Source organism: Olea europaea, chromosome 10 (assembly GCF_002742605.1).
Source record: "Olea europaea var. sylvestris chromosome 10, O_europaea_v1, whole genome shotgun sequence".
In the NCBI taxonomy this organism is placed as follows: Eukaryota; Viridiplantae; Streptophyta; class Magnoliopsida; order Lamiales; family Oleaceae; genus Olea; species Olea europaea.
In genome coordinates this window covers 5566877-5587168 of record NC_036246.1, presented here as the reverse complement: position 1 = coordinate 5587168, position 20292 = coordinate 5566877, and the positions used below count along the sequence as shown (strand labels likewise).

The 20292-nt window shown below is 34.8% G+C and overlaps 3 protein-coding genes across 3 annotated transcripts; 2 read left to right on the top strand and 1 right to left on the bottom strand.

Annotated features, from left to right (window-relative positions):
• Positions 1–1496: 1496 nt before the first annotated feature.
• On the top strand, positions 1497–6499 carry LOC111400990 (protein GAMETE EXPRESSED 3-like). The gene is made up of 10 exons (XM_023028496.1): positions 1497–1716; positions 2606–2793; positions 2994–3311; positions 3602–3848; positions 4035–4319; positions 4487–4573; positions 5155–5187; positions 5300–5359; positions 5428–5570; positions 5686–6499. The coding sequence occupies exons 1-10, from the start codon at positions 1593–1595 to the stop codon at positions 6271–6273; spliced, it is 2073 nt and encodes a 690-aa protein (XP_022884264.1). The 5' UTR covers positions 1497–1592; the 3' UTR covers positions 6274–6499.
• A 959-nt stretch (positions 6500–7458) lies between these two features.
• Positions 7459–8683, top strand: LOC111402611 (protein GAMETE EXPRESSED 3-like). Its single transcript, XM_023030991.1, has 4 exons — positions 7459–7565; positions 7678–7737; positions 7806–7948; positions 8064–8683. The coding sequence occupies exons 1-4, from the start codon at positions 7562–7564 to the stop codon at positions 8649–8651; spliced, it is 795 nt and encodes a 264-aa protein (XP_022886759.1). The 5' UTR covers positions 7459–7561; the 3' UTR covers positions 8652–8683.
• Positions 8684–10308: 1625 nt separating this feature from the next.
• On the bottom strand, positions 10309–18264 carry LOC111400989 (zinc finger CCHC domain-containing protein 8-like). The gene is made up of 10 exons (XM_023028495.1): positions 18041–18264; positions 16705–17141; positions 16509–16590; positions 16336–16411; positions 16002–16082; positions 14857–14993; positions 13537–13786; positions 13295–13358; positions 13019–13111; positions 10309–11039 (listed from the first exon to the last, which is right to left on the bottom strand). The coding sequence occupies exons 2-10, from the start codon at positions 17126–17128 to the stop codon at positions 10621–10623; spliced, it is 1626 nt and encodes a 541-aa protein (XP_022884263.1). The 5' UTR covers positions 17129–17141; positions 18041–18264; the 3' UTR covers positions 10309–10620.
• Between the last annotated feature and the right edge of the window lie 2028 nt (positions 18265–20292).

Sequence of the window (20292 nt, the reverse complement as noted above, 5' to 3'; positions counted from 1 at the left end):
TATCGTGATTGAAAAATAACATGAGACCTACAAAATTTTTTATCGTGACTGAAAAATAACATGTGACCTATAAAATTTTTCATTTGTGATCGAAAAATAAGTTTTGACCAATAAATTGATAAGTTGTGATTAAAAATTAATCCGTAACTATTAATTTTTTTATTTATGATCGATGAACAAACTGTGACCTGCAAAATTTTCGAATTGTGATCGTATAATAATACACAATTTTTTTTATCGTGATTGAAAAATAACATGAGACCTACAAAATTTTTTATCGTGACTGAAAAATAACATGTGACCTATAAAATTTTTCATTTTTGATCGAAAAATAAGTTTTAACCAATAAATTGATAAGTTGTGATTAAAAACTAATCCGTAACTATTAATTTTTTTATTTATGATCGATGAACAAACTGTGACCTGCAAAATTTTCGAATTGTGATCGTATAATAATTTGTAACATAAAATTTTTAATTTGTGACCAAAAATTAATAAGTAACTAATTAAATCGTTAATTTGTGATCAGATTGTACAGATCTGCGACCCTAATATATTTAATTAATAAATTAATTAGTTAAATCATAAATAATTTTAATAAAAATCTGATTTTTGAAGTTTGAAACTTATTTTCCTAATTTTGAATGTGTGATACTTAAACTCTTACTTATGAAATTTCCCTTATTTTTAATTTTTAGCCCATGTGCTCAACATCGACCCCTTTTTATCATTCCATTTCTTAGCCCAACATCAAACCATTTTTATTCTTTCATTTCTTATTAAATCTTATAAGTTGAACAATTTTTAGTTTATTTATGTTTGTTAATTGTGCTTTTTCAATTTTTTCTGTAGAAATTCTTCGTATGGCAAGTCAAGCAGTTGATGATTAAATCAAATAGTTGGTAAGTATTAGTAATATTTAAAAATAATTATCTCCATGACTTCTAATTCAAGAAATTTTTTTATGTAGACTTGAAGGCTGAAGCAAATGAATTATTGATATGGATCGCCAATATTTTAGTATTGGTATCTACTTTTTGGTATTTGTATATGTTGGTAAATAATCTTATTGGAGAACTTGTTATTTATATGTTTTTGAATCGGACTTCGTTAATTTGTAAAAGTTATGGGTGAATCTGTTATTAGTTGTATTTATGTAGTGTTGTTGTAAATGTTAAAAAATGTAATTATGGTACGGAACTGAATTGAACAGAACAGAACCCAAACAGTTCCATAATTAAATTTGGATCCAACGAGTCTACTTACTAAATACCCGAAATTTTCGGTTTGATTCGGTTCTCCCAACCCTAGTACAAGTAAACTAATTCATTTGTTAAAAAACGCTCTTTCTTGTTTCGCATACCCCCCCCCCCCCCGCCACCCTCCCACACGCTTTCCTTCCCCCAGTTTCCTTTGCAATCAGCATAAAATGTAAAAACACAAACCGTACAAGTAACCCACAATCAAAACTCTTTTCCCGCCATAAACCAAGCGGTTAAATAACCGTTTTTTTAAGTGTATACCAATCTGTGGATACAAAACGCATACATATTTTCTATTTTTGTTCATTCTGTGATGCATCATCATCCACAATGTCTCTTCTTATTAAATTCTACTCTACTGTAATAATTTCACTCCTGCTACTCTCTTCAACTACCGCAGTATCCTACGCCAAATATCTCCGGAAATTCTCTTCGTTTCCACACTCAATTTCAGGTACTCTCTTACTAAAGAATTATTATGAAATAAAAGGACAAAAATGGGTCTTTTATCATTTTTCATGTTTCATCCTGTTGTTCTGATTTTTTGCTCGGTGAAAATAATAAACGTCGATGCAATGTACGAGGGTTAAGTAGAGGACGTTTAAATTTAACATGATGATGACATGGGTAGTTGTTATTAACTTTTGAGACAAAATAGGAGGGAGTAATCTTGTCGATGGGCTGATCCTGCAGCAGAACCCATCATGGAGAATAATCGCTCGTTCAGCTTAAAAAAAGATCCAAAATAGGGTTTTGAGATTGCATCTAGACATCGCCAGGCCAGGACAGTCAGGTTTGGCTGTGACCTCGAATTTCCTTTTAAGATTTCTGAAGCCGACATGAGTATTAATATGTTCATCCGATCCATACCTATTGAAGGAACAGATCCAGTATCTGATCAGTTTTCCATGCTTTCCATAAAATTAACTGCCCATTTTAATCTGATTTATGGGTTGGAAAGAGTAAAATCCTTATGCAGAACATATGCATAGAATGTGTCGCATACAGTGGGAATTTGTTTTAAGCAAAATGAATTGCGCTAAAGATGCCAACATATGAGGTTTTGTTCTTCAAAATTACATCATTGTATCTTTAATCTTAATACCATGTGATGAGTGTTGGCTGAGGCCTAAATGATATATGAACACTGGGTGTTGTTCAGTATTTATTATGCTTGATGGTTTTACTTAAAGAGCAAATTTCAAGTGTCCATATGGTAATAATGTTGCGGTGCCATTTAAGACAATCTTATTCCTTATATTATAGAGGTATGGTCTCTACAACTATCAGGCAAAATTTCCTGTATCATGCGACTGAACTAACTTGGCAGCGTCCTGTTTCAGCCGAGGAGCCCTTGAAGAAACCTGCTTCTAGACTTTCCAGGAACTTCATTGGAGATGATGGGCGGGTTTACGCTTGTTCAGGGAGAAATCTCTTTTCCTTTGAGAGCAATGGTACCATTGCCTGGACTGTACCATTAAATTATACATGCAACGTCAATTTAGCTCCAGTACATGGAGGGTCAAGAAAGGCAAGGTTCTGACTTGATTTCTTTCTTTCAGAAACATAAACTACATACAGTATAAAGTTTCTTTTCCCATTATACGCAGCCTTTAAAAATACATAAATTCTGTTTCCACGGGCACTATTAGTCCACTATGAATTTATCCATCTGGAACAAAATCTTTATATCCACACTTTCATTAATTTCGTAAAGTCGTTTGTTCGCAGATATATTTGGTTGCAGAAAATAGAGTACTAAAAGTCAATCCTTTAAAAATTCACACTTCTGAGGCTGCTGTAGAAATATTTTTTGATGCAGAAGTATCAGGAGAAATTACTGGAGTTGCTGTAAGCATATTCAGCTCATGTGTACTCATTAATGTTGAGAACAGGGGGCTTTTTGCATATAGGTTATATGGGCAACTTCTATGGAGTGCTGGTCCAGTACTTTATCAGCATGGATATCGCAAAGGTTGTAGGAAAAATGTTACTGATTGCTATTTTACTTCAATACCTGTGATTGATCACTGTGAAGCTAGTATATATGTAAGCTCCAAATCTTTGATTATTTTTCTTATCCGTTGACTGTATTTTTCTTAGTTGTATGTCACTGAGGTGGATTCGTGAATTTGGAGGTTCTAAAATATTATTGCCTTCAGTCATTTCGCCACTAAAGTAAATGAACGTTTCCTATGATCTTCGAGGATTCCTGAGGATTTTAATGATGTGTGCGATCTTAATCTTGTCCTGCTTACCTCTGTGTTCATGACATTAAATAATTTGAACATCAGTTAGCCGTCGTGTATTTGTGCTTTTCATGTCCTTTTCACTTGCAGATCTCAAACACTGTAGGGGAACTCTACTCATTATCAGTCCGTGGACCTCATTTTAAATGGATCCAAGATTTGAGCTCATTTGACGATAAATATACACTTACTCCTGGAAATAATGGTCGATTGTATGTCACTATACCCCTTAGAGCTGTCATTCTTGCATTGGATGTTTCCACGGGAAATATTTTGTGGGAAGGAAAAATCGGACCATTAAGTTCGTCAGATTATGAGCCAGTTGTTGATTCTAATGGTAAGATGAAATCTGTCTATCAGTTTATCCTGCAACAAATTGTTGTTAGATATGATTGATAAAAACTCAAGTTAAGAATACAGTATGTATTCAACACTGAAGGGCTCCTAATTCAAATTCTGAATTTCTGACAGTTCTCTGGATAATGCAAAGATGCTCATTCAGTTACAGTTGATTGAATACCAGGTTGGATATCTATTGGCTCGTTGGATGGATTCCTGTATTCATATTCTCCAACAGGAGCTCTCAGAAAATTCTCAAATCTTGCTAGCGTGAATTCTGTAATCCAAGTTAGTCCTGTACTTGACTGCTCGGGGTATGCAGTTAACATAATACAGACCGAAATGGATGGAAAAATGTCCCAGACAATTGGAGGATATACTTATGTATCGGCAATGAAACCAAGAAATATTGTTTTCACATTGCTTATTCCAGCTTCTGGTTCTATATACTGGACTGAAAGTGATCCCGGTAATTTTAATCTGCAATCCTCTCTCCCCACCCGGTGTTCTGTATGAGCTAATGTTTTTTTCATCTGCCCTTTGTAACTTGATTAATTTTTTTATCTGTTTCGCAATAGAATATTAAAGTATTTTGTACTGGATGAAAGAAATTGACGTAATTGGTTGTTTGTACAGGTCGATTGTCAGCCAAGTTGTCCCAGGGTGATCTGAAGCATTTTATACTGGATGAAAGAATGCTTCTAGCTATTTTTGCTGCTTCAAGTTAGTTTGTGCTTCTGTGTGTGTCCAAATGTAGCATAGTGAGTCTGTGGGTTTCTTTGAGCAGGATTGTATAAATTTTGAACTTGCCTTCGCATGGTTAATTTTCAGTAGACCTCAAGAAAGTCTACAGCCTGGATTTTTATGTGTATGGTCAAAAACATTATTCATATGAGATCGAATTGATATAGTTAGTAACCAGATTGAAGGGTCACTCATCTGTAGGGCATATAAAAGCCTTACTGTGTGTGTCCAAATGTAGCATAGTGAGTCTGTGGGTTTCTTTGAGCAGGATTGTATAAATTTTGAACTTGCCTTCGCATGGTTAATTTTCAGTAGACCTCAAGAAAGTCTACAGCCTGGATTTTTATGTGTATGGTGAAAAACATTATTCATATGAGATCGAATTGATATAGTTAGTAACCAGATTGAAGGGTCACTCATCTGTAGGGCATATAAAAGCCTTGTTTCTGAGCTGAATTAACATAGTTGATTTCCTTTTCAAAAATTCTTCAGTCATGTATCGATCACTTGAATCTCTAGTTGCATTTAAGCCTTAAATGTCTATTTTTTTCGTCATGCAGGGAATGGAAATCCATTGCCTTGCCGTACCATGCGTAACTTTCTTTTACCCGTCCCAGCAACTTATGCTTATGCACCAGAAATAAATACTTCTGTAAGTGGCTTATTCTGTATTTTTCTGCTCTAAGTATCCTGTACTTCCTCCAGGTCAGAAGCTTGCGTCTAGCTGCTCAGGAGGGAGGCCCAAGAGTATCAACATCTACACAGGTAACTTGGCACTATAAAGTGATTTTGTTACCTTCAACAACTGAGATCTGGTATTTTCCTCTATGCAGGTAACAAGAGGACGATTCTGTTATTTCTTTTGTTTGAATCAATACTACTGATGGTACTAGCAATAGTCGTACGATATTGCCTCACGTTTTGGAAGAAAAAGAAGCTTCAAAAACTCGACCTTGGGGAGTTTCTAGAGAAAAGAGTAAGCTTTAGTTCATTATTCTCTCTCAACAGTATTAATTTCATGAACGAACAGCTTCTTGATGTAGATTGGCTACTAGTTTACCGCTGTTCATTGAACCATTCACATTATGTAGCGTTCTCTACGACTCCAGAAGCAAGCATTTGATAGGACGATTACAGAGCTTGAACAAAAAGCTGCAGAGGAAGCAGTAGCCCACGAAGTACTGGAGAAACTCAGTGATTTGGTTAAAGAAAGGGAAGGCATAAAGAGAAAGCTCTCAACAACCTACAGTTTAGGCAGGGACCGGGCAGAACCAAAGTCGAAATCCCTACTTCCGGTATACAATGGAAAAACTAAAAGTTACTCTTTTCAAGGCTCTATGAAGGAGAGCTTTACCGTATTTCACACGTTCAGCGACTCTTCGTCTGCAGACAGCAGCAGCAAAGAAGAGCGTGATAAGAATCCTACCGAACATAAAGAACTGGCAGTCGAGGCTAAGGGGAAGGGTCCAGTAGAAGACGATACTTCTAGTGATGATGAGATTCACACGAAAGAGTATAGGGCGGAATCAAGCCTAAAAGGTACTGTCAATCCATTGATTCGAGATCATTCATTCAGTGAAATAGAGGAAGTGAAAATGAAGAGTGACGAAAAGGTAAAAGGAATTGTTCATAGTCGCGGTGGGAACATCAGGAAGAGAAGCATGTCCTCAACTAACTAGCTACTGCAACATTCTGTTCAACTAACTAGCTACTGCAACATTCTGTTCTAGGTTGTCTTTTAAAAACAGATGATACATAGAAATGAAGTTCCACACTATTTTTTTCAGTCACGACAATTTTTGTCATGCTGTAAAGTGGTTTTATCGAGCTAATGGTTTTATATGTGCACGTCAGCAACTCGACTACCTCTTCTTATACCTGTTAAATTTGTTAAGAAAAGCTACTTTGATGACATGAGAGAAAACAAACTTTTTTTAATCGTGTTCAGATAGGTGTCAAATATTGGATTGATTGCAGTTCCATTATTATTTCGGCTGTAGTTCGCGGGAATTAGATAAAAATGGATTACAAATATTAACAATTATTGATTACACGTCTATCAACCCCTTCAATTCAAAAGAACAGTAGTCCTATATCAAACTATCTGGAAATGATGAATGTGCAGCCGGTACTATACTGACAATTGTTTGAGGAATCGGACTGTGCTGGACAGACAGGACCACTATCCGTACGCGCCCCCTCATTGCTCGCTCTGTTTGGACAGGGCTGTCCAAGAAGATTTATCTTTGAGGAACCATCTTGCACTTTTAGAAATGGAGACCACATCTTGCAATTGGGGTAGTAACTGGAGGCGATGTCTGAGAATGAATGTATTGAAGATGCTCTTATTGACTTAATAGAAAAGAAATACGAAGAGAAGTATGCAAAAAAATGAAGTGAAATTTGTTTGAGTAAGATGACCTCGTTGTCTCATAAATATAAAAGAAAATATATTTTGAGTAATTGGCTTCAAGCTGTCAAACATTTAGTGAAATTTATATTTAATTAATAAGAACTATATGAACTCTATTAAAATAATATACATGAGGAAAATCATAAGTTATAATTATATACAATGGATGGTTATATTCACCCCATATCTATATTTTTATATATAGATACGTTATTTTTTAATTAAAATAAAGGTCATTAACCATTATTTATTATCATGTTTTTATCCTTAATTTTTTTCCTCACATACTTATTTTTAACATTTCATCAATCAAAAAATAGCCCTCAATCACAGTTATCCAAAAAAAATTGTCGACGTTCTTTAAAATGAGGATCAAATTTTTAGTTGTATTTTCGCATTATCATTTTGTTTCTGAGCTGAATTAACATAGTTGATTTCCTTTTCAAAAATTCTTCAGTCATGTATCGATCACTTGAATCTCTAGTTGCATTTAAGCCTTAAATGTCTATTTTTTTCGTCATGCAGGGAATGGAAATCCATTGCCTTGCCGTACCATGCGTAACTTTCTTTTACCCGTCCCAGCAACTTATGCTTATGCACCAGAAATAAATACTTCTGTAAGTGGCTTATTCTGTATTTTTCTGCTCTAAGTATCCTGTACTTCCTCCAGGTCAGAAGCTTGCGTCTAGCTGCTCAGGAGGGAGGCCCAAGAGTATCAACATCTACACAGGTAACTTGGCACTATAAAGTGATTTTGTTACCTTCAACAACTGAGATCTGGTATTTTCCTCTATGCAGGTAACAAGAGGACGATTCTGTTATTTCTTTTGTTTGAATCAATACTACTGATGGTACTAGCAATAGTCGTACGATATTGCCTCACGTTTTGGAAGAAAAAGAAGCTTCAAAAACTCGACCTTGGGGAGTTTCTAGAGAAAAGAGTAAGCTTTAGTTCATTATTCTCTCTCAACAGTATTAATTTCATGAACGAACAGCTTCTTGATGTAGATTGGCTACTAGTTTACCGCTGTTCATTGAACCATTCACATTATGTAGCGTTCTCTACGACTCCAGAAGCAAGCATTTGATAGGACGATTACAGAGCTTGAACAAAAAGCTGCAGAGGAAGCAGTAGCCCACGAAGTACTGGAGAAACTCAGTGATTTGGTTAAAGAAAGGGAAGGCATAAAGAGAAAGCTCTCAACAACCTACAGTTTAGGCAGGGACCGGGCAGAACCAAAGTCGAAATCCCTACTTCCGGTATACAATGGAAAAACTAAAAGTTACTCTTTTCAAGGCTCTATGAAGGAGAGCTTTACCGTATTTCACACGTTCAGCGACTCTTCGTCTGCAGACAGCAGCAGCAAAGAAGAGCGTGATAAGAATCCTACCGAACATAAAGAACTGGCAGTCGAGGCTAAGGGGAAGGGTCCAGTAGAAGACGATACTTCTAGTGATGATGAGATTCACACGAAAGAGTATAGGGCGGAATCAAGCCTAAAAGGTACTGTCAATCCATTGATTCGAGATCATTCATTCAGTGAAATAGAGGAAGTGAAAATGAAGAGTGACGAAAAGGTAAAAGGAATTGTTCATAGTCGCGGTGGGAACATCAGGAAGAGAAGCATGTCCTCAACTAACTAGCTACTGCAACATTCTGTTCAACTAACTAGCTACTGCAACATTCTGTTCAACTAACTAGCTACTGCAACATTCTGTTCAACTAACTAGCTACTGCAACATTCTGTTCAACTAACTAGCTACTGCAACATTCTGTTCAACTAACTAGCTACTGCAACATTCTGTTCAACTAACTAGCTACTGCAACATTCTGTTCAACTAACTAGCTACTGCAACATTCTGTTCTAGGTTGTCTTTTAAAAGCAGACGATACATAGAAATGACGTTCCACACTATTTTTGCAGTCACGACAATTTTTGTCATGCTGTAAAGTGGTTTTATCGAGCTAATGGTTTTATATGTGCACGTCAGCAACTCGACTACCTCTTCTTATACCTGTTAAATTTGTTAAGAAAAGCTACTTTGATGACATGAGAGAAAACAAACTTTTTTTAATCGTGTTCAGATAGGTGTCAAATATTGGATTGATTGCAGTTCCATTATTATTTCGGCTGTAGTTCGCGGGAATTAGATAAAAATGGATTACAAATATTAACAATTATTGATTACACGTCTATCAACCCCTTCAATTCAAAAGAACAGTAGTCCTATATCAAACTATCTGGAAATGATGAATGTGCAGCCGGTACTATACTGACAATTGTTTGAGGAATCGGACTGTGCTGGACAGACAGGACCACTATCCGTACGCGCCCCCTCATTGCTCGCTCTGTTTGGACAGGGCTGTCCAAGAAGATTTATCTTTGAGGAACCATCTTGCACTTTTAGAAATGGAGACCACATCTTGCAATTGGGGTAGTAACTGGAGGCGATGTCTGAGAATGAATGTATTGAAGATGCTCTTATTGACTTAATAGAAAAGAAATACGAAGAGAAGTATGCAAAAAAATGAAGTGAAATTTGTTTGAGTAAGATGACCTCGTTGTCTCATAAATATAAAAGAAAATATATTTTGAGTAATTGGCTTCAAGCTGTCAAACATTTAGTGAAATTTATATTTAATTAATAAGAACTATATGAACTCTATTAAAATAATATACATGAGGAAAATCATAAGTTATAATTATATACAATGGATGGTTATATTCACCCCATATCTATATTTTTATATATAGATACGTTATTTTTTAATTAAAATAAAGGTCATTAACCATTATTTATTATCATGTTTTTATCCTTAATTTTTTTCCTCACATACTTATTTTTAACATTTCATCAATCAAAAAATAGCCCTCAATCACAGTTATCCAAAAAAAATTGTCGACGTTCTTTAAAATGAGGATCAAATTTTTAGTTGTATTTTCGCATTATCATTTTTCATACTTATCTAAAAATACATAGGCAAATAAGTCTTGTAACTCCATCTTAAAGAAAATTTTGAAAACAAACCATCATTAGATCAATTTATATTAATTTCAAAATAAAAGTGCAATGAAAATCTTTTTTAGACAAAAATAATAATGTGAATGTGTAAGGATTATGAATACAAAGAGATAACAGAAGTGCCAACTAGGGTATTAAATATCAAGATCCCTCTCTCCATGGACACGAATACACAGACAATTCAAGAAGAAAACCGACCACTTCCGTTCATAACTTAAAACTTCAGCAATTGACCTAAAATTTGTTAAAGATGAGAAAGGCTGAATTTGCCTCCTGCGTCCTGAATTTCAATTTTTCTTGACATGCATGGCAAAGGGAGGACAACAATGTCATTGATAAACGTTACATAAAATTAGAGGATGAAAACAGTGTGATAATACAACAATTCAACCACCCTCAATGGAGCACGAATTATTAGTTTACAATAATTGAATATACATCTAATTATGTACACTGACCCCCTTCAATTCAAAAGAATGTTTGTCCTGTGATTTCCCTCCTACATGAACGTCTTTCCTGGTTAGCAAAAATTTTGCATCAGCCATCGCCCAATTGTCCACATTGGATTTGAAATAATCCCTATGTCAGCCTATCTGTGGGGTGAAGAATGTGCAGTACCATACTGGCCATAGTTTGAGGAACCATCTTGCACTAGAGAGCTTCTTCTACCTCTGTCCGACGAGGATCGGCCATGACGACTAGATCTAGCACTAGGGGAAGAGAAACTGGAGTCATAACCACCATATCTATGAGAATGATTTGAGGGTCGACGTCCAGGATCAACTCCAGGAGGACTATCATCTTCAAAATCACTGGACCACTTTTGTTGATGATAGTGCCGTCTGCTGAAGTTTTCAGACGAGTGGTTATGTCCACGGTATGAACCATCTCTAGAAACATTGTATCTTGAAGACCCAGTTGCCCAAAGTCTTTCGTCTGCATTTTCTGGTATTGGAGCATTTATTCCAGGAAATTTAACACTCATTTTCTTGGATGGCTCAGCAGCAGTTGGATGAAGAATTTCCCCCTCTTCAGTTTCTTCCTTAGTTGATTCATCAGCAAAAATTGTAATCCCTGAAGGCTGGTCATCAACATCTGGATCTGAAAATTCAGAAAAAACAACCGCGGTGGGAACATCAGGAAGAGAAGCATGTCCTCAACTAACTAGCTACTGCAACATTCTGTTCTAGGTTGTCTTTTAAAAGCAGACGATACATAGAAATGACGTTCCACACTATTTTTGCAGTCACGACAATTTTTGTCATGCTGTAAAGTGGTTTTATCGAGCTAATGGTTTTATATGTGCACGTCAGCAACTCGACTACCTCTTCTTATACCTGTTAAATTTGTTAAGAAAAGCTACTTTGATGACATGAGAGAACAAACTTTTTTTAATCGTGTTGAGGTAGGTGTCAAATATTGGATTGATTGCAGTTCCATTATTATTTCGGCTGTAGTTCGCGGGAATTAGACAAAAATGGATTACAAATATTAACAATTATTCACACGTCTATCAACCCCTTCAATTCAAAAGAACAGTAGTCCTATATCAAACTATCTGGAAATGATGAATGTGCAGCCGGTACTATACTGACAATTGTTTGAGGAATCGGACTGTGCTGGACAGACAGGACCACTATCCGTTCGCGCCTCCTCATTGCTCGCTCTGTTTGGACAGGGCTGTCCAAGAAGATTTATCTTTGAGGAACCATCTTGCACTTTTAGAATTGGAGACCAGATCTTGCAATTGGGGTAGTAACTGGAGGCGATGTCTGAGAATGAATGTATTGAAGATGCTCTTATTGACTTAATAGAAAAGAAATACGAAGAGAAGTATGCAAAAAAATGAAGAGAAATTTGTTTGAGTGAGATGATCTCGTTGTCTCATAAATATAAAAGAAAATATATTTTGAGTAATTGGCTTCAAGCTGTCAATCATTTAGTGAAAATTATATTTTATTAATAAGAACTATATAAACTCTATTAAAAATAATATACATGAGGAAAATCATAAGCCATAATTATATACAATGGATGGTTATATTCACCCCACATATATATTTTTTTATATAGATACGTTATTTTTTAATTACTATAAAGGTCATTAACCATTATTTATTATCATGTTTTTATCCTTAATTTTTTTCATCATATACTTATTTTTAACATTTCATCGATCAGAAAATAGTCCTCAATCACAGTTATCCAAAAAAAATTGTCGACGTTCTTTAAAATGAGGATCAAATTTTTAGTTGTATTTTCGCATTATCATTTTTCATACTTATCTAAAAATACATAGGCAAATAAGTCTTGTAACTCCATCTTAAAGAAAATTTTGAAAACAAACCATCATTAGATCAATTAATATTAATTTCAAAATGAAAGTGCAATGAAAATCTTTTTTAGACAAATATAATAATGTGAATGTGTAAGGATTATGAATATGACTATGCCAATATTGATATACCCCGAGGAGTGTATCCCGAGGACTCAATCTATACCCCACCTCATTTCTCTTCTTCGGTCCTCGAGGTCATCTAAGTCCTCGAGATATTGTAGTCCTCGAAATACCTCGAGGACACATTTACATTCCCTCAATGTCCTCGAGAATAGTCCTCGAGACATACACCACCAACATACCTCCTAAGACCTGGGTACCTAACTAACAAACCTAAATACCCAAGGATTCTACATCAACCCTAACACCACTTGTCAAACAATTCCATTACAAGTAGGACATTCTTTATAATAGAAATTCCCTTGGATAAAAACATCCAACCAACACAATCCTACTAGAAGTACACTACCTACTCCTATAAAAGCAGAACCTTGGGCCATTATTCAGGTACGTTTTCTCATTGTTCTTCAGCACATAGCCTCACGCATATATTTCCCTTTCTGACTTAAGCATCGGAGGGGCGACGAGAACACACCTCGTTGCCTTTGTTTCAGGTATCGGAAGATCACGTTCGTGCGCTCAGCAGCAGTTGGATGAAGAATTTCCCCCTCTTCAGTTTCTTCCTTAGTTGATTCATCAGCAAAAATTGTAATCCCTGAAGGCTGGTCATCAACATCTGGATCTGAAAATTCAGAAAAAACAAGATGAAAGAAAATTTGAAGACGTGCACTTCACACACACAACACAAAACAAAAGGACATTAAAGAAGAAAATCTAAAAGCTGCTAAATCCCCTGCCATCCAGTGCACAGAGAACTATTTTAACAAATCACCAAGATGAAAAAATGTTTAATTGTTTTCTCTACCTAAATAACCCGGTGGATATCCTATTTCCCGCATTCTGTTAAACCATGGAGGTGGATCAAGATCCTATACAATAAAAAAAGAATGATAATGAGTGTAGACTAATTATGACAGTTCTAATGGTAAGTTAAAATTAAATGTAATCTAAACTTAACAACCTACTCGACAAATATTCATGCTCACATAAAACTGTCCATGAACAAAGACACATAACCTAAATCATCTCAGAGCAAGATTATCTCACCCCAAGTCCTAAAAGTTTCCGCGTCTCATAATCAAGTACGCCTGGCCTTAAACCGTCATATTTTCCTCCAGGAGAGCTGTGAAAATACCGAGTGGGATTACGAGAACTGGTATTTTGATTACGTCTGGTCTTGTGCTGTTTTCGGGCATTATTGATGGTAACATTGTCACGGGGCTTAGGACATTCTTTAAGTGCATGGCTGTAAGAACTACAGTTGAAGCAACGGGAATTATCTAACATTTCCAAGCCTCTGCGCAAATTAAACATGGGTTTGCAGTTCAGCCAGATAAAGTTGAATAATTTACTCTTAAGACAACTAAAATAAATTCAAAGGGTGCTGGATATACCAAGATTTTAACTAATTGATGTGTTATCTTCAAGTTGCCATGGTTTTTTTTAAGAATATCAACAATTCGACAATAAATTAAAACCAACAAATGAAAATAACCAAATAAACATGAACCAACACATAAATAAAAGAAAAACACACCCATCCAAATTATTGTAAGCATTATATAATGCTATTTAAATTTAGCCCTTGTTTGATCCATACATTTCCAAAATACATTTCCCTCTCTCTTCTTTTCAACTATACATTCTTCAATAAAATAATATTACATGCAAACTCAACCTCACATTTTCCATCAATCTACCATTCCAAAATGCATTCTTAGATTATAATGGGGCTCAAACAGGCTCTTAGTGACTAATTGGGTAAAAAATATACTTCCAAGGATCAATTGGAATTTTGCTTGAACTTAGAGACCATTTGTGATTTTAAATCTAACATCGACATTGATATAATTCTCTTTAATTTTCTTATCTTTTAAAAATATTTCTTTAACATTAAACTTCTGATAATAAATAAACATTGTGAATAAACTACACTGTAATTGCAATATTTCTACAAGTGCATGTTTACCATGCAGTAATGATTAAAAATCTAATTTCCTTTTCTTCCTTAATTTACTGCTTAGGTGTTACCATACGTCTGATTTTAAGATTAGCCAAATGGTCATAAATTAACCAGAATATATTTTCTTCCAAGTTTTTGTCATGGCATGATTTATTAGTAATACATAAATAGACATAAAGTGCTTATCGGTGTATGATTTCTCCATTCTAATTCATATTATCAATTTATCCCCAGTTTTTTTTTTCTTTTTTCCTTAGAGAAAGGTAATTTATCCCCAGTTATAGCAATGGGATTCGCAAGTTAAATTAAACAGAAATGAAAAAGGCCTATCTCCGTGAATCTTAAGATCCTTTTCTCAACACATATGTGCAGAACCAAAACATAAATAACAGAGAAAAACATACCCATCCAAATTAATGGAACCATCAGTTGAAGTCAGAGCCGAAGAATATCCACGGTCATAAAGAGGGACAGAATTGCCATCCAATGGTATAAACACATCGCTTTGTTGATTGCTTATTTGGTTGTCCACCCAAAAGGTCTACATAGAGTAGAGTGCATGAGAACAAACCACATATTCACAAACTATCGAGGTAAAAAGCAACAACATCTATTGCCAGACATTCTATTAACAAAAAGGTAACATCATGTGAGCATATAAGAGTCATTTTATTTGGAAGTAAGTATTCCATTGGAAGGGTTATGACAGGAATACAAATCCAGGCAGATGGCATATCAAAATCAGGAATGCATTCTTAAATTGGAACTCTACATCTATATCCTGTACAAAGATGAATTTCAAAGCATCTGAAACCATCAAAGGAACTATTTTTTCAGGCATAGTTGAAGGGCCCGTTTGGCATGGCTTTTGAAAAGCCAAAAGGAAAGCTTGAGACCCAAAAGCTGCTTTTAAAATTTAGTTTTCAAACAAAAATTAAGGAGTTTTGGAGACCCAAAAGCTCTTCTACAAGAAGTAAAAGCAAAAGTCATACCCTACAGGCCTGAACACTGATAATAGCTCCAGCAAAAGTGATGACAAGCCAATGATGATGATAATCAAGTCAATTTTACATTATCAATAATTCCTCTCATCCTTAAAATAGTCAGACACTAGTGTATGCCAACAGCACTATCCTCAATAGGAATATTTTATTTACTCAGACACTAATAAACAATTGAATTGGTAGTTATATGGCCATAAAATTTAAACTTATAAGCCAGGTTGAAGCCTGACCAAATGGATATAAAAGTTATATGGCCACAAAATAGGCCATATGCCCAATTGGAAAATGCAAATCTCTCTAAGTCATTTTTACTTTGGGGTATCTGAAGGGAATTAAACACGCATGAGAGTTATATCCAGCAAATTGCTCATGAACTCAAAATCCTGACAAGAAAATAAATAGAAGTCATTGCATTTTTTTTCTCAAGTCAGATAATCATAGTTTTTAAATATTAAAGTCCTCAGTTTTATTTCACGAAATGCATGTCAAGGTAATGCTTTAGATCCACCACTGGAAACGAGTACTACAGCAAGATAAAATCATACCACTGCAGAAGGCTTATCCACACCAACACAAAGAGCCGGGAAGTAAGTCTCTTCGCCAGATTCTAAAACTTCCTTTGAATCCTAAGTTGAACAGACATCCAGGTTAGCACTTCAGTAACATTAAGATTGTGTAAATGAAATTAAAATGAACAGCATAAAAGGTAAAACTATATTAAGGGTGTCACACAACAGAATAAGAATGTATAAAGATACAATCAATTCTGCCCATGACAAGTAGGGAGTTTCTCGACAATAAATCAAGGTAAGAAAATAAGAGACTATACTGTAAGAATTCAAGCAAACAGCATTTCTCATACAAATACATCAGGCTTACATTTGATGACGAGCAGATTTGTGCGTGCGACCATGACCACTGCTGTAATAGCTCCTCCAGCTTTCTTTTACTTTCTCTGAGAAAGATAACAAACTCGACAGTTGTCAGATGCCTATAGGAGAAATATTTTTGAAAAAAATGCACTATAATTGTTCATACTTAGTAGTTCATACCTGGTCAGAGAATTATAAATAACACGTACCGAAGCTTGTTTGTCATCATCACTTAATCGGGGTCTCTTAACCCCAGATATTGCTAGGAGGTCAAGTTATGAAACATACAAAACTGGAATACTGGGAATTATGTAGCAAATGAAATATGAAAATTAAAATATATGTGTGTGTGTGAGAGAGAGAGAGAGCAGGATACAACTAGCATCCACTCCCCGATCACTGACAAGGGTTACATCTCTTTTATGATTATTAAAACTAGTTTCGTCTTCATCAGCTAAATACCCATTCTCAGCACGCGCCACAGAGCTGATACAAGTAATCTTCTCCGGTGCTGCAAAAGCTTCAGTCAATTCAAAACTCACTGGCAGAGTAGACGTGCTACCAAATCGATCTTTTTCACCATCAATTTCCATTGAAGTTCCCTTCTTTTCATGTACACCATCAGAGGTCTCTTCATTGATCCCATCTTTGACCTTGGAGTTTACAGGTAAAGAATCAATTTCACTGGACTCACAACCAGATTGCTGTAATCCATTATTCTCAGTTCCACTTCGAGAAATACTGGAAGCAGGAAGGTTGATGAAATCCTCGGTTTTTATAGGCTGGAGCATACGCCCCATGGTACAAAGTGCACTGGTTGCATGTAATATATCAGTAAAAATATCAAGAATCTACTGAATAGGTATCTGAATGAAGTTACTAGTTACTACTCAATAGGCATCTAAATGAAGTCAATAGTTAGTACTCAACAGGTATCTAAATGAAGTCGATAGTTAGTACTCAATAGAAGTAATTCAGAATCGCTCTCTATTCCTATCCTCAATTCTTAAGAAATAACTACCATCTATTTTATGTCACCTTAATTGATTTAATAAATCTTTGCTCCAGCTCTTCTTCGTGACAGAAGTCATGAAAGGGAAATTTCTCTGGTTTTCTAATATCATATAGTGATGCATACAAATGAATCCACTCTATCAAAATAGCAACAAGCAATAACTGTAAAAAGAATGTTTTAATAACAAAAAAGCTTGAACGGGAAATACAAAAACTATGCTGGCCCCTTTTTTGCATTGAAATCAAAAGTCCAGATCAAAATCTAGGACAGATGGATTTAAATTTATATCTTAAACTTTTTTCCAAATTCAAGTATAGCATTGCAGTTTCATGTGAAAAAAAACTCGATTTTAGCTCCAAAATGACAAACTTTCACCATGGGTCGAATCCAATTAGTCCATAACAGCTCGACCATATAAACACATTAAGCTATATCAACGAGAAAAAAATATAATCAATCAATTTCAATTAAAATACCAAAACCAGAAAACGGAAGTCACAGCTTTCGGGTTTAGGCATCATATTTTGGCCAAAAGTTCAATCGAAAACGTACCGACCGAAAAACGAATTCTGCCAAATTAACATTGGGTTTTACTTAATTGAAATGAGTAAGGAAAATACGATTCAACTTCCGATTCAAATAAGATGGAGAGGAATAGATAAAAAGCAGAAAAGCGAAGTTAGGGTTTTCGATTCACCTTGAAGTTAGGAACTCGACTATGCCGACAATTGAGAAACCAAAGCACTGAACTGGTGAAGCCAGAAAGCCAAGATACCGATGAGGATCGAAAATTTGATTCAAGAAATCGCAGTATTGCGTGCGTATCGAATCGGAAACTACGTGTTTATTTTATGCAGAGGATTGGAGCGTGGTTCGTGCAGCTGTACACAAAGAATATCCTAAAACTCCATGACAACGTTGTTGGACTGCGAAATAAAAGTTATCCAAATTTTTCAAAAAAAATAATAATAATAATTAAATTAAAATTTCTTTAATTCGGGAAACAAGATTTTCATGTGTATGTATATTTATTCAATAATCAATAATAAAAAATTCAAATTTTTACCTAAATTAAATGGTTAATTCTTGAATTTAATTTGAATTACGAACTTTCAATTTTTTGGATGACAAGCATCCTGCCTTTAATTTGAAGAAATTTATGCACCAAACTTCAGAGTGTTGTATCATATCCTTTAAAGTCGAGACTATACACTTTCTTTTAATTAAATCAAGAAACGAATTCTTTGACTTTACAAATAGGGCTGGGCAAATCTCCTGAACCGAACCGAATCGAATCGATCGAACCGAACCCGACGGTTCTTGTCAAATTAAATACCCGAACGGGTATCTGAATTGAGAACCGACGGGTATGGTTCGGTTCTCGATTCTAGACCTAGAACCGAAGAACCGAATCTTTCTAATTTTATTTTTTTTATATTGAGTAAATTAAATTATTTTAATTTTTTCTAAACAAATTAATAAATTAACAATTTCTAAATCCAAAATTTTGGCCCAATAATTTGTTTCATTTCTAATTTTTTAATTTTTGGCCCAATTACCCATTTTATTGTTTCATTTCTTAGCCAAACAAGATCAAATCCACTAAATAACCCTAAACACCAACACCAAAGTGCATAACGTTGTCTTGACTCTCGCACTCACTCTCGCAGCCTCGTTAATATTCCAAAACATATACAATTATCGGTCGACACTATGACCTCCGATCGAAACTGTGACATTCGCCAACCGAAACTTTGATTGTAGCGATCATTTGAACAGGGTAGTTTACTGGTCTCTAACATTCCAAAACCATTGAATGTATCATTAGTTGTATTTATATAATGTTTTTATAAATGTTAAAAAATTTAATTATAGTACAGAACCGAACCGAACTCGAACGGTTCCATAATTATATTTGGACCCGACGGTTCCATTTACTAGATACCCGAAAAGTTCGGTTCGGTTCGGTTCTCTTTAGAACCGAACTGAACCGACCCGCGCCCACCCCTATTTACAAATGATCAAAGCAAGAAAATAATTTTCTCTTCCAATTTGAACGCTATAGAATAATTATTGAATTGTATTGTTATCGGATTCTATATTACATCTAGTCTTGTTGTAGAGAAAGTAGTCACAAACTAAAGATTTCAAATAAAGTCCAAATCGGAGTCTTAATTAAATTCAAAATAGGAGTCTTAGAGTATGTCTAGTACTAATATTTTGGCAAAAAAATAATTTTTATTATCGTTAGCAGTCGATTTTTTGACCAATTCTCTCACATGCGTGTCCCGCCAAAGGAAAAAAGGTTCAAAATTTTATTGTTATTATTATTATTATTATTATTATTATTTTAGTGAAAAAACTGGAGTAGACGGGTGCTTAATGTACAAATCCACTTTGTCAATATCTTATTTAATCACATGCAGAGTCCTGTAACTTCAATCACAATCACAATTAAGTTTACAGTTTTTCTAACAAATACAATTAATCCTTTTAAAAAAAAGAAAAATCACAATCAAATCCTAGTACTTTATACAGCTATCACATGATTCTGACCGGATATATTTTATCCAAACTATAATAATTAGATTTGTCGAGACAAACATAGACTACTCAATCTAATCATTAGTCTTTTTTTTCACTAAAGGTAAAAGACTGCATTGTTGAAATATATAATATCACATAATTCGGTAAACTTATAATTTTGATTTGTTATATGAGTATTTTATTTTGGGAAAATTGCAGTCGAGGTACCAAATCTTTCATTTATTAGTAGACTTTATCCAAACCTTTCATTTGTACCACTGGAGGTACCAAACCTTTCAAAAATCTGCACTCAAAGTCCAAATGGATGAAAACCGTCCATTTGACCGTTATGACCAAGAAAAGTAAATGTTGACCTATTTAGACCAAATTTGAATGGGTAAAATGGTAACTTGATAATTACAG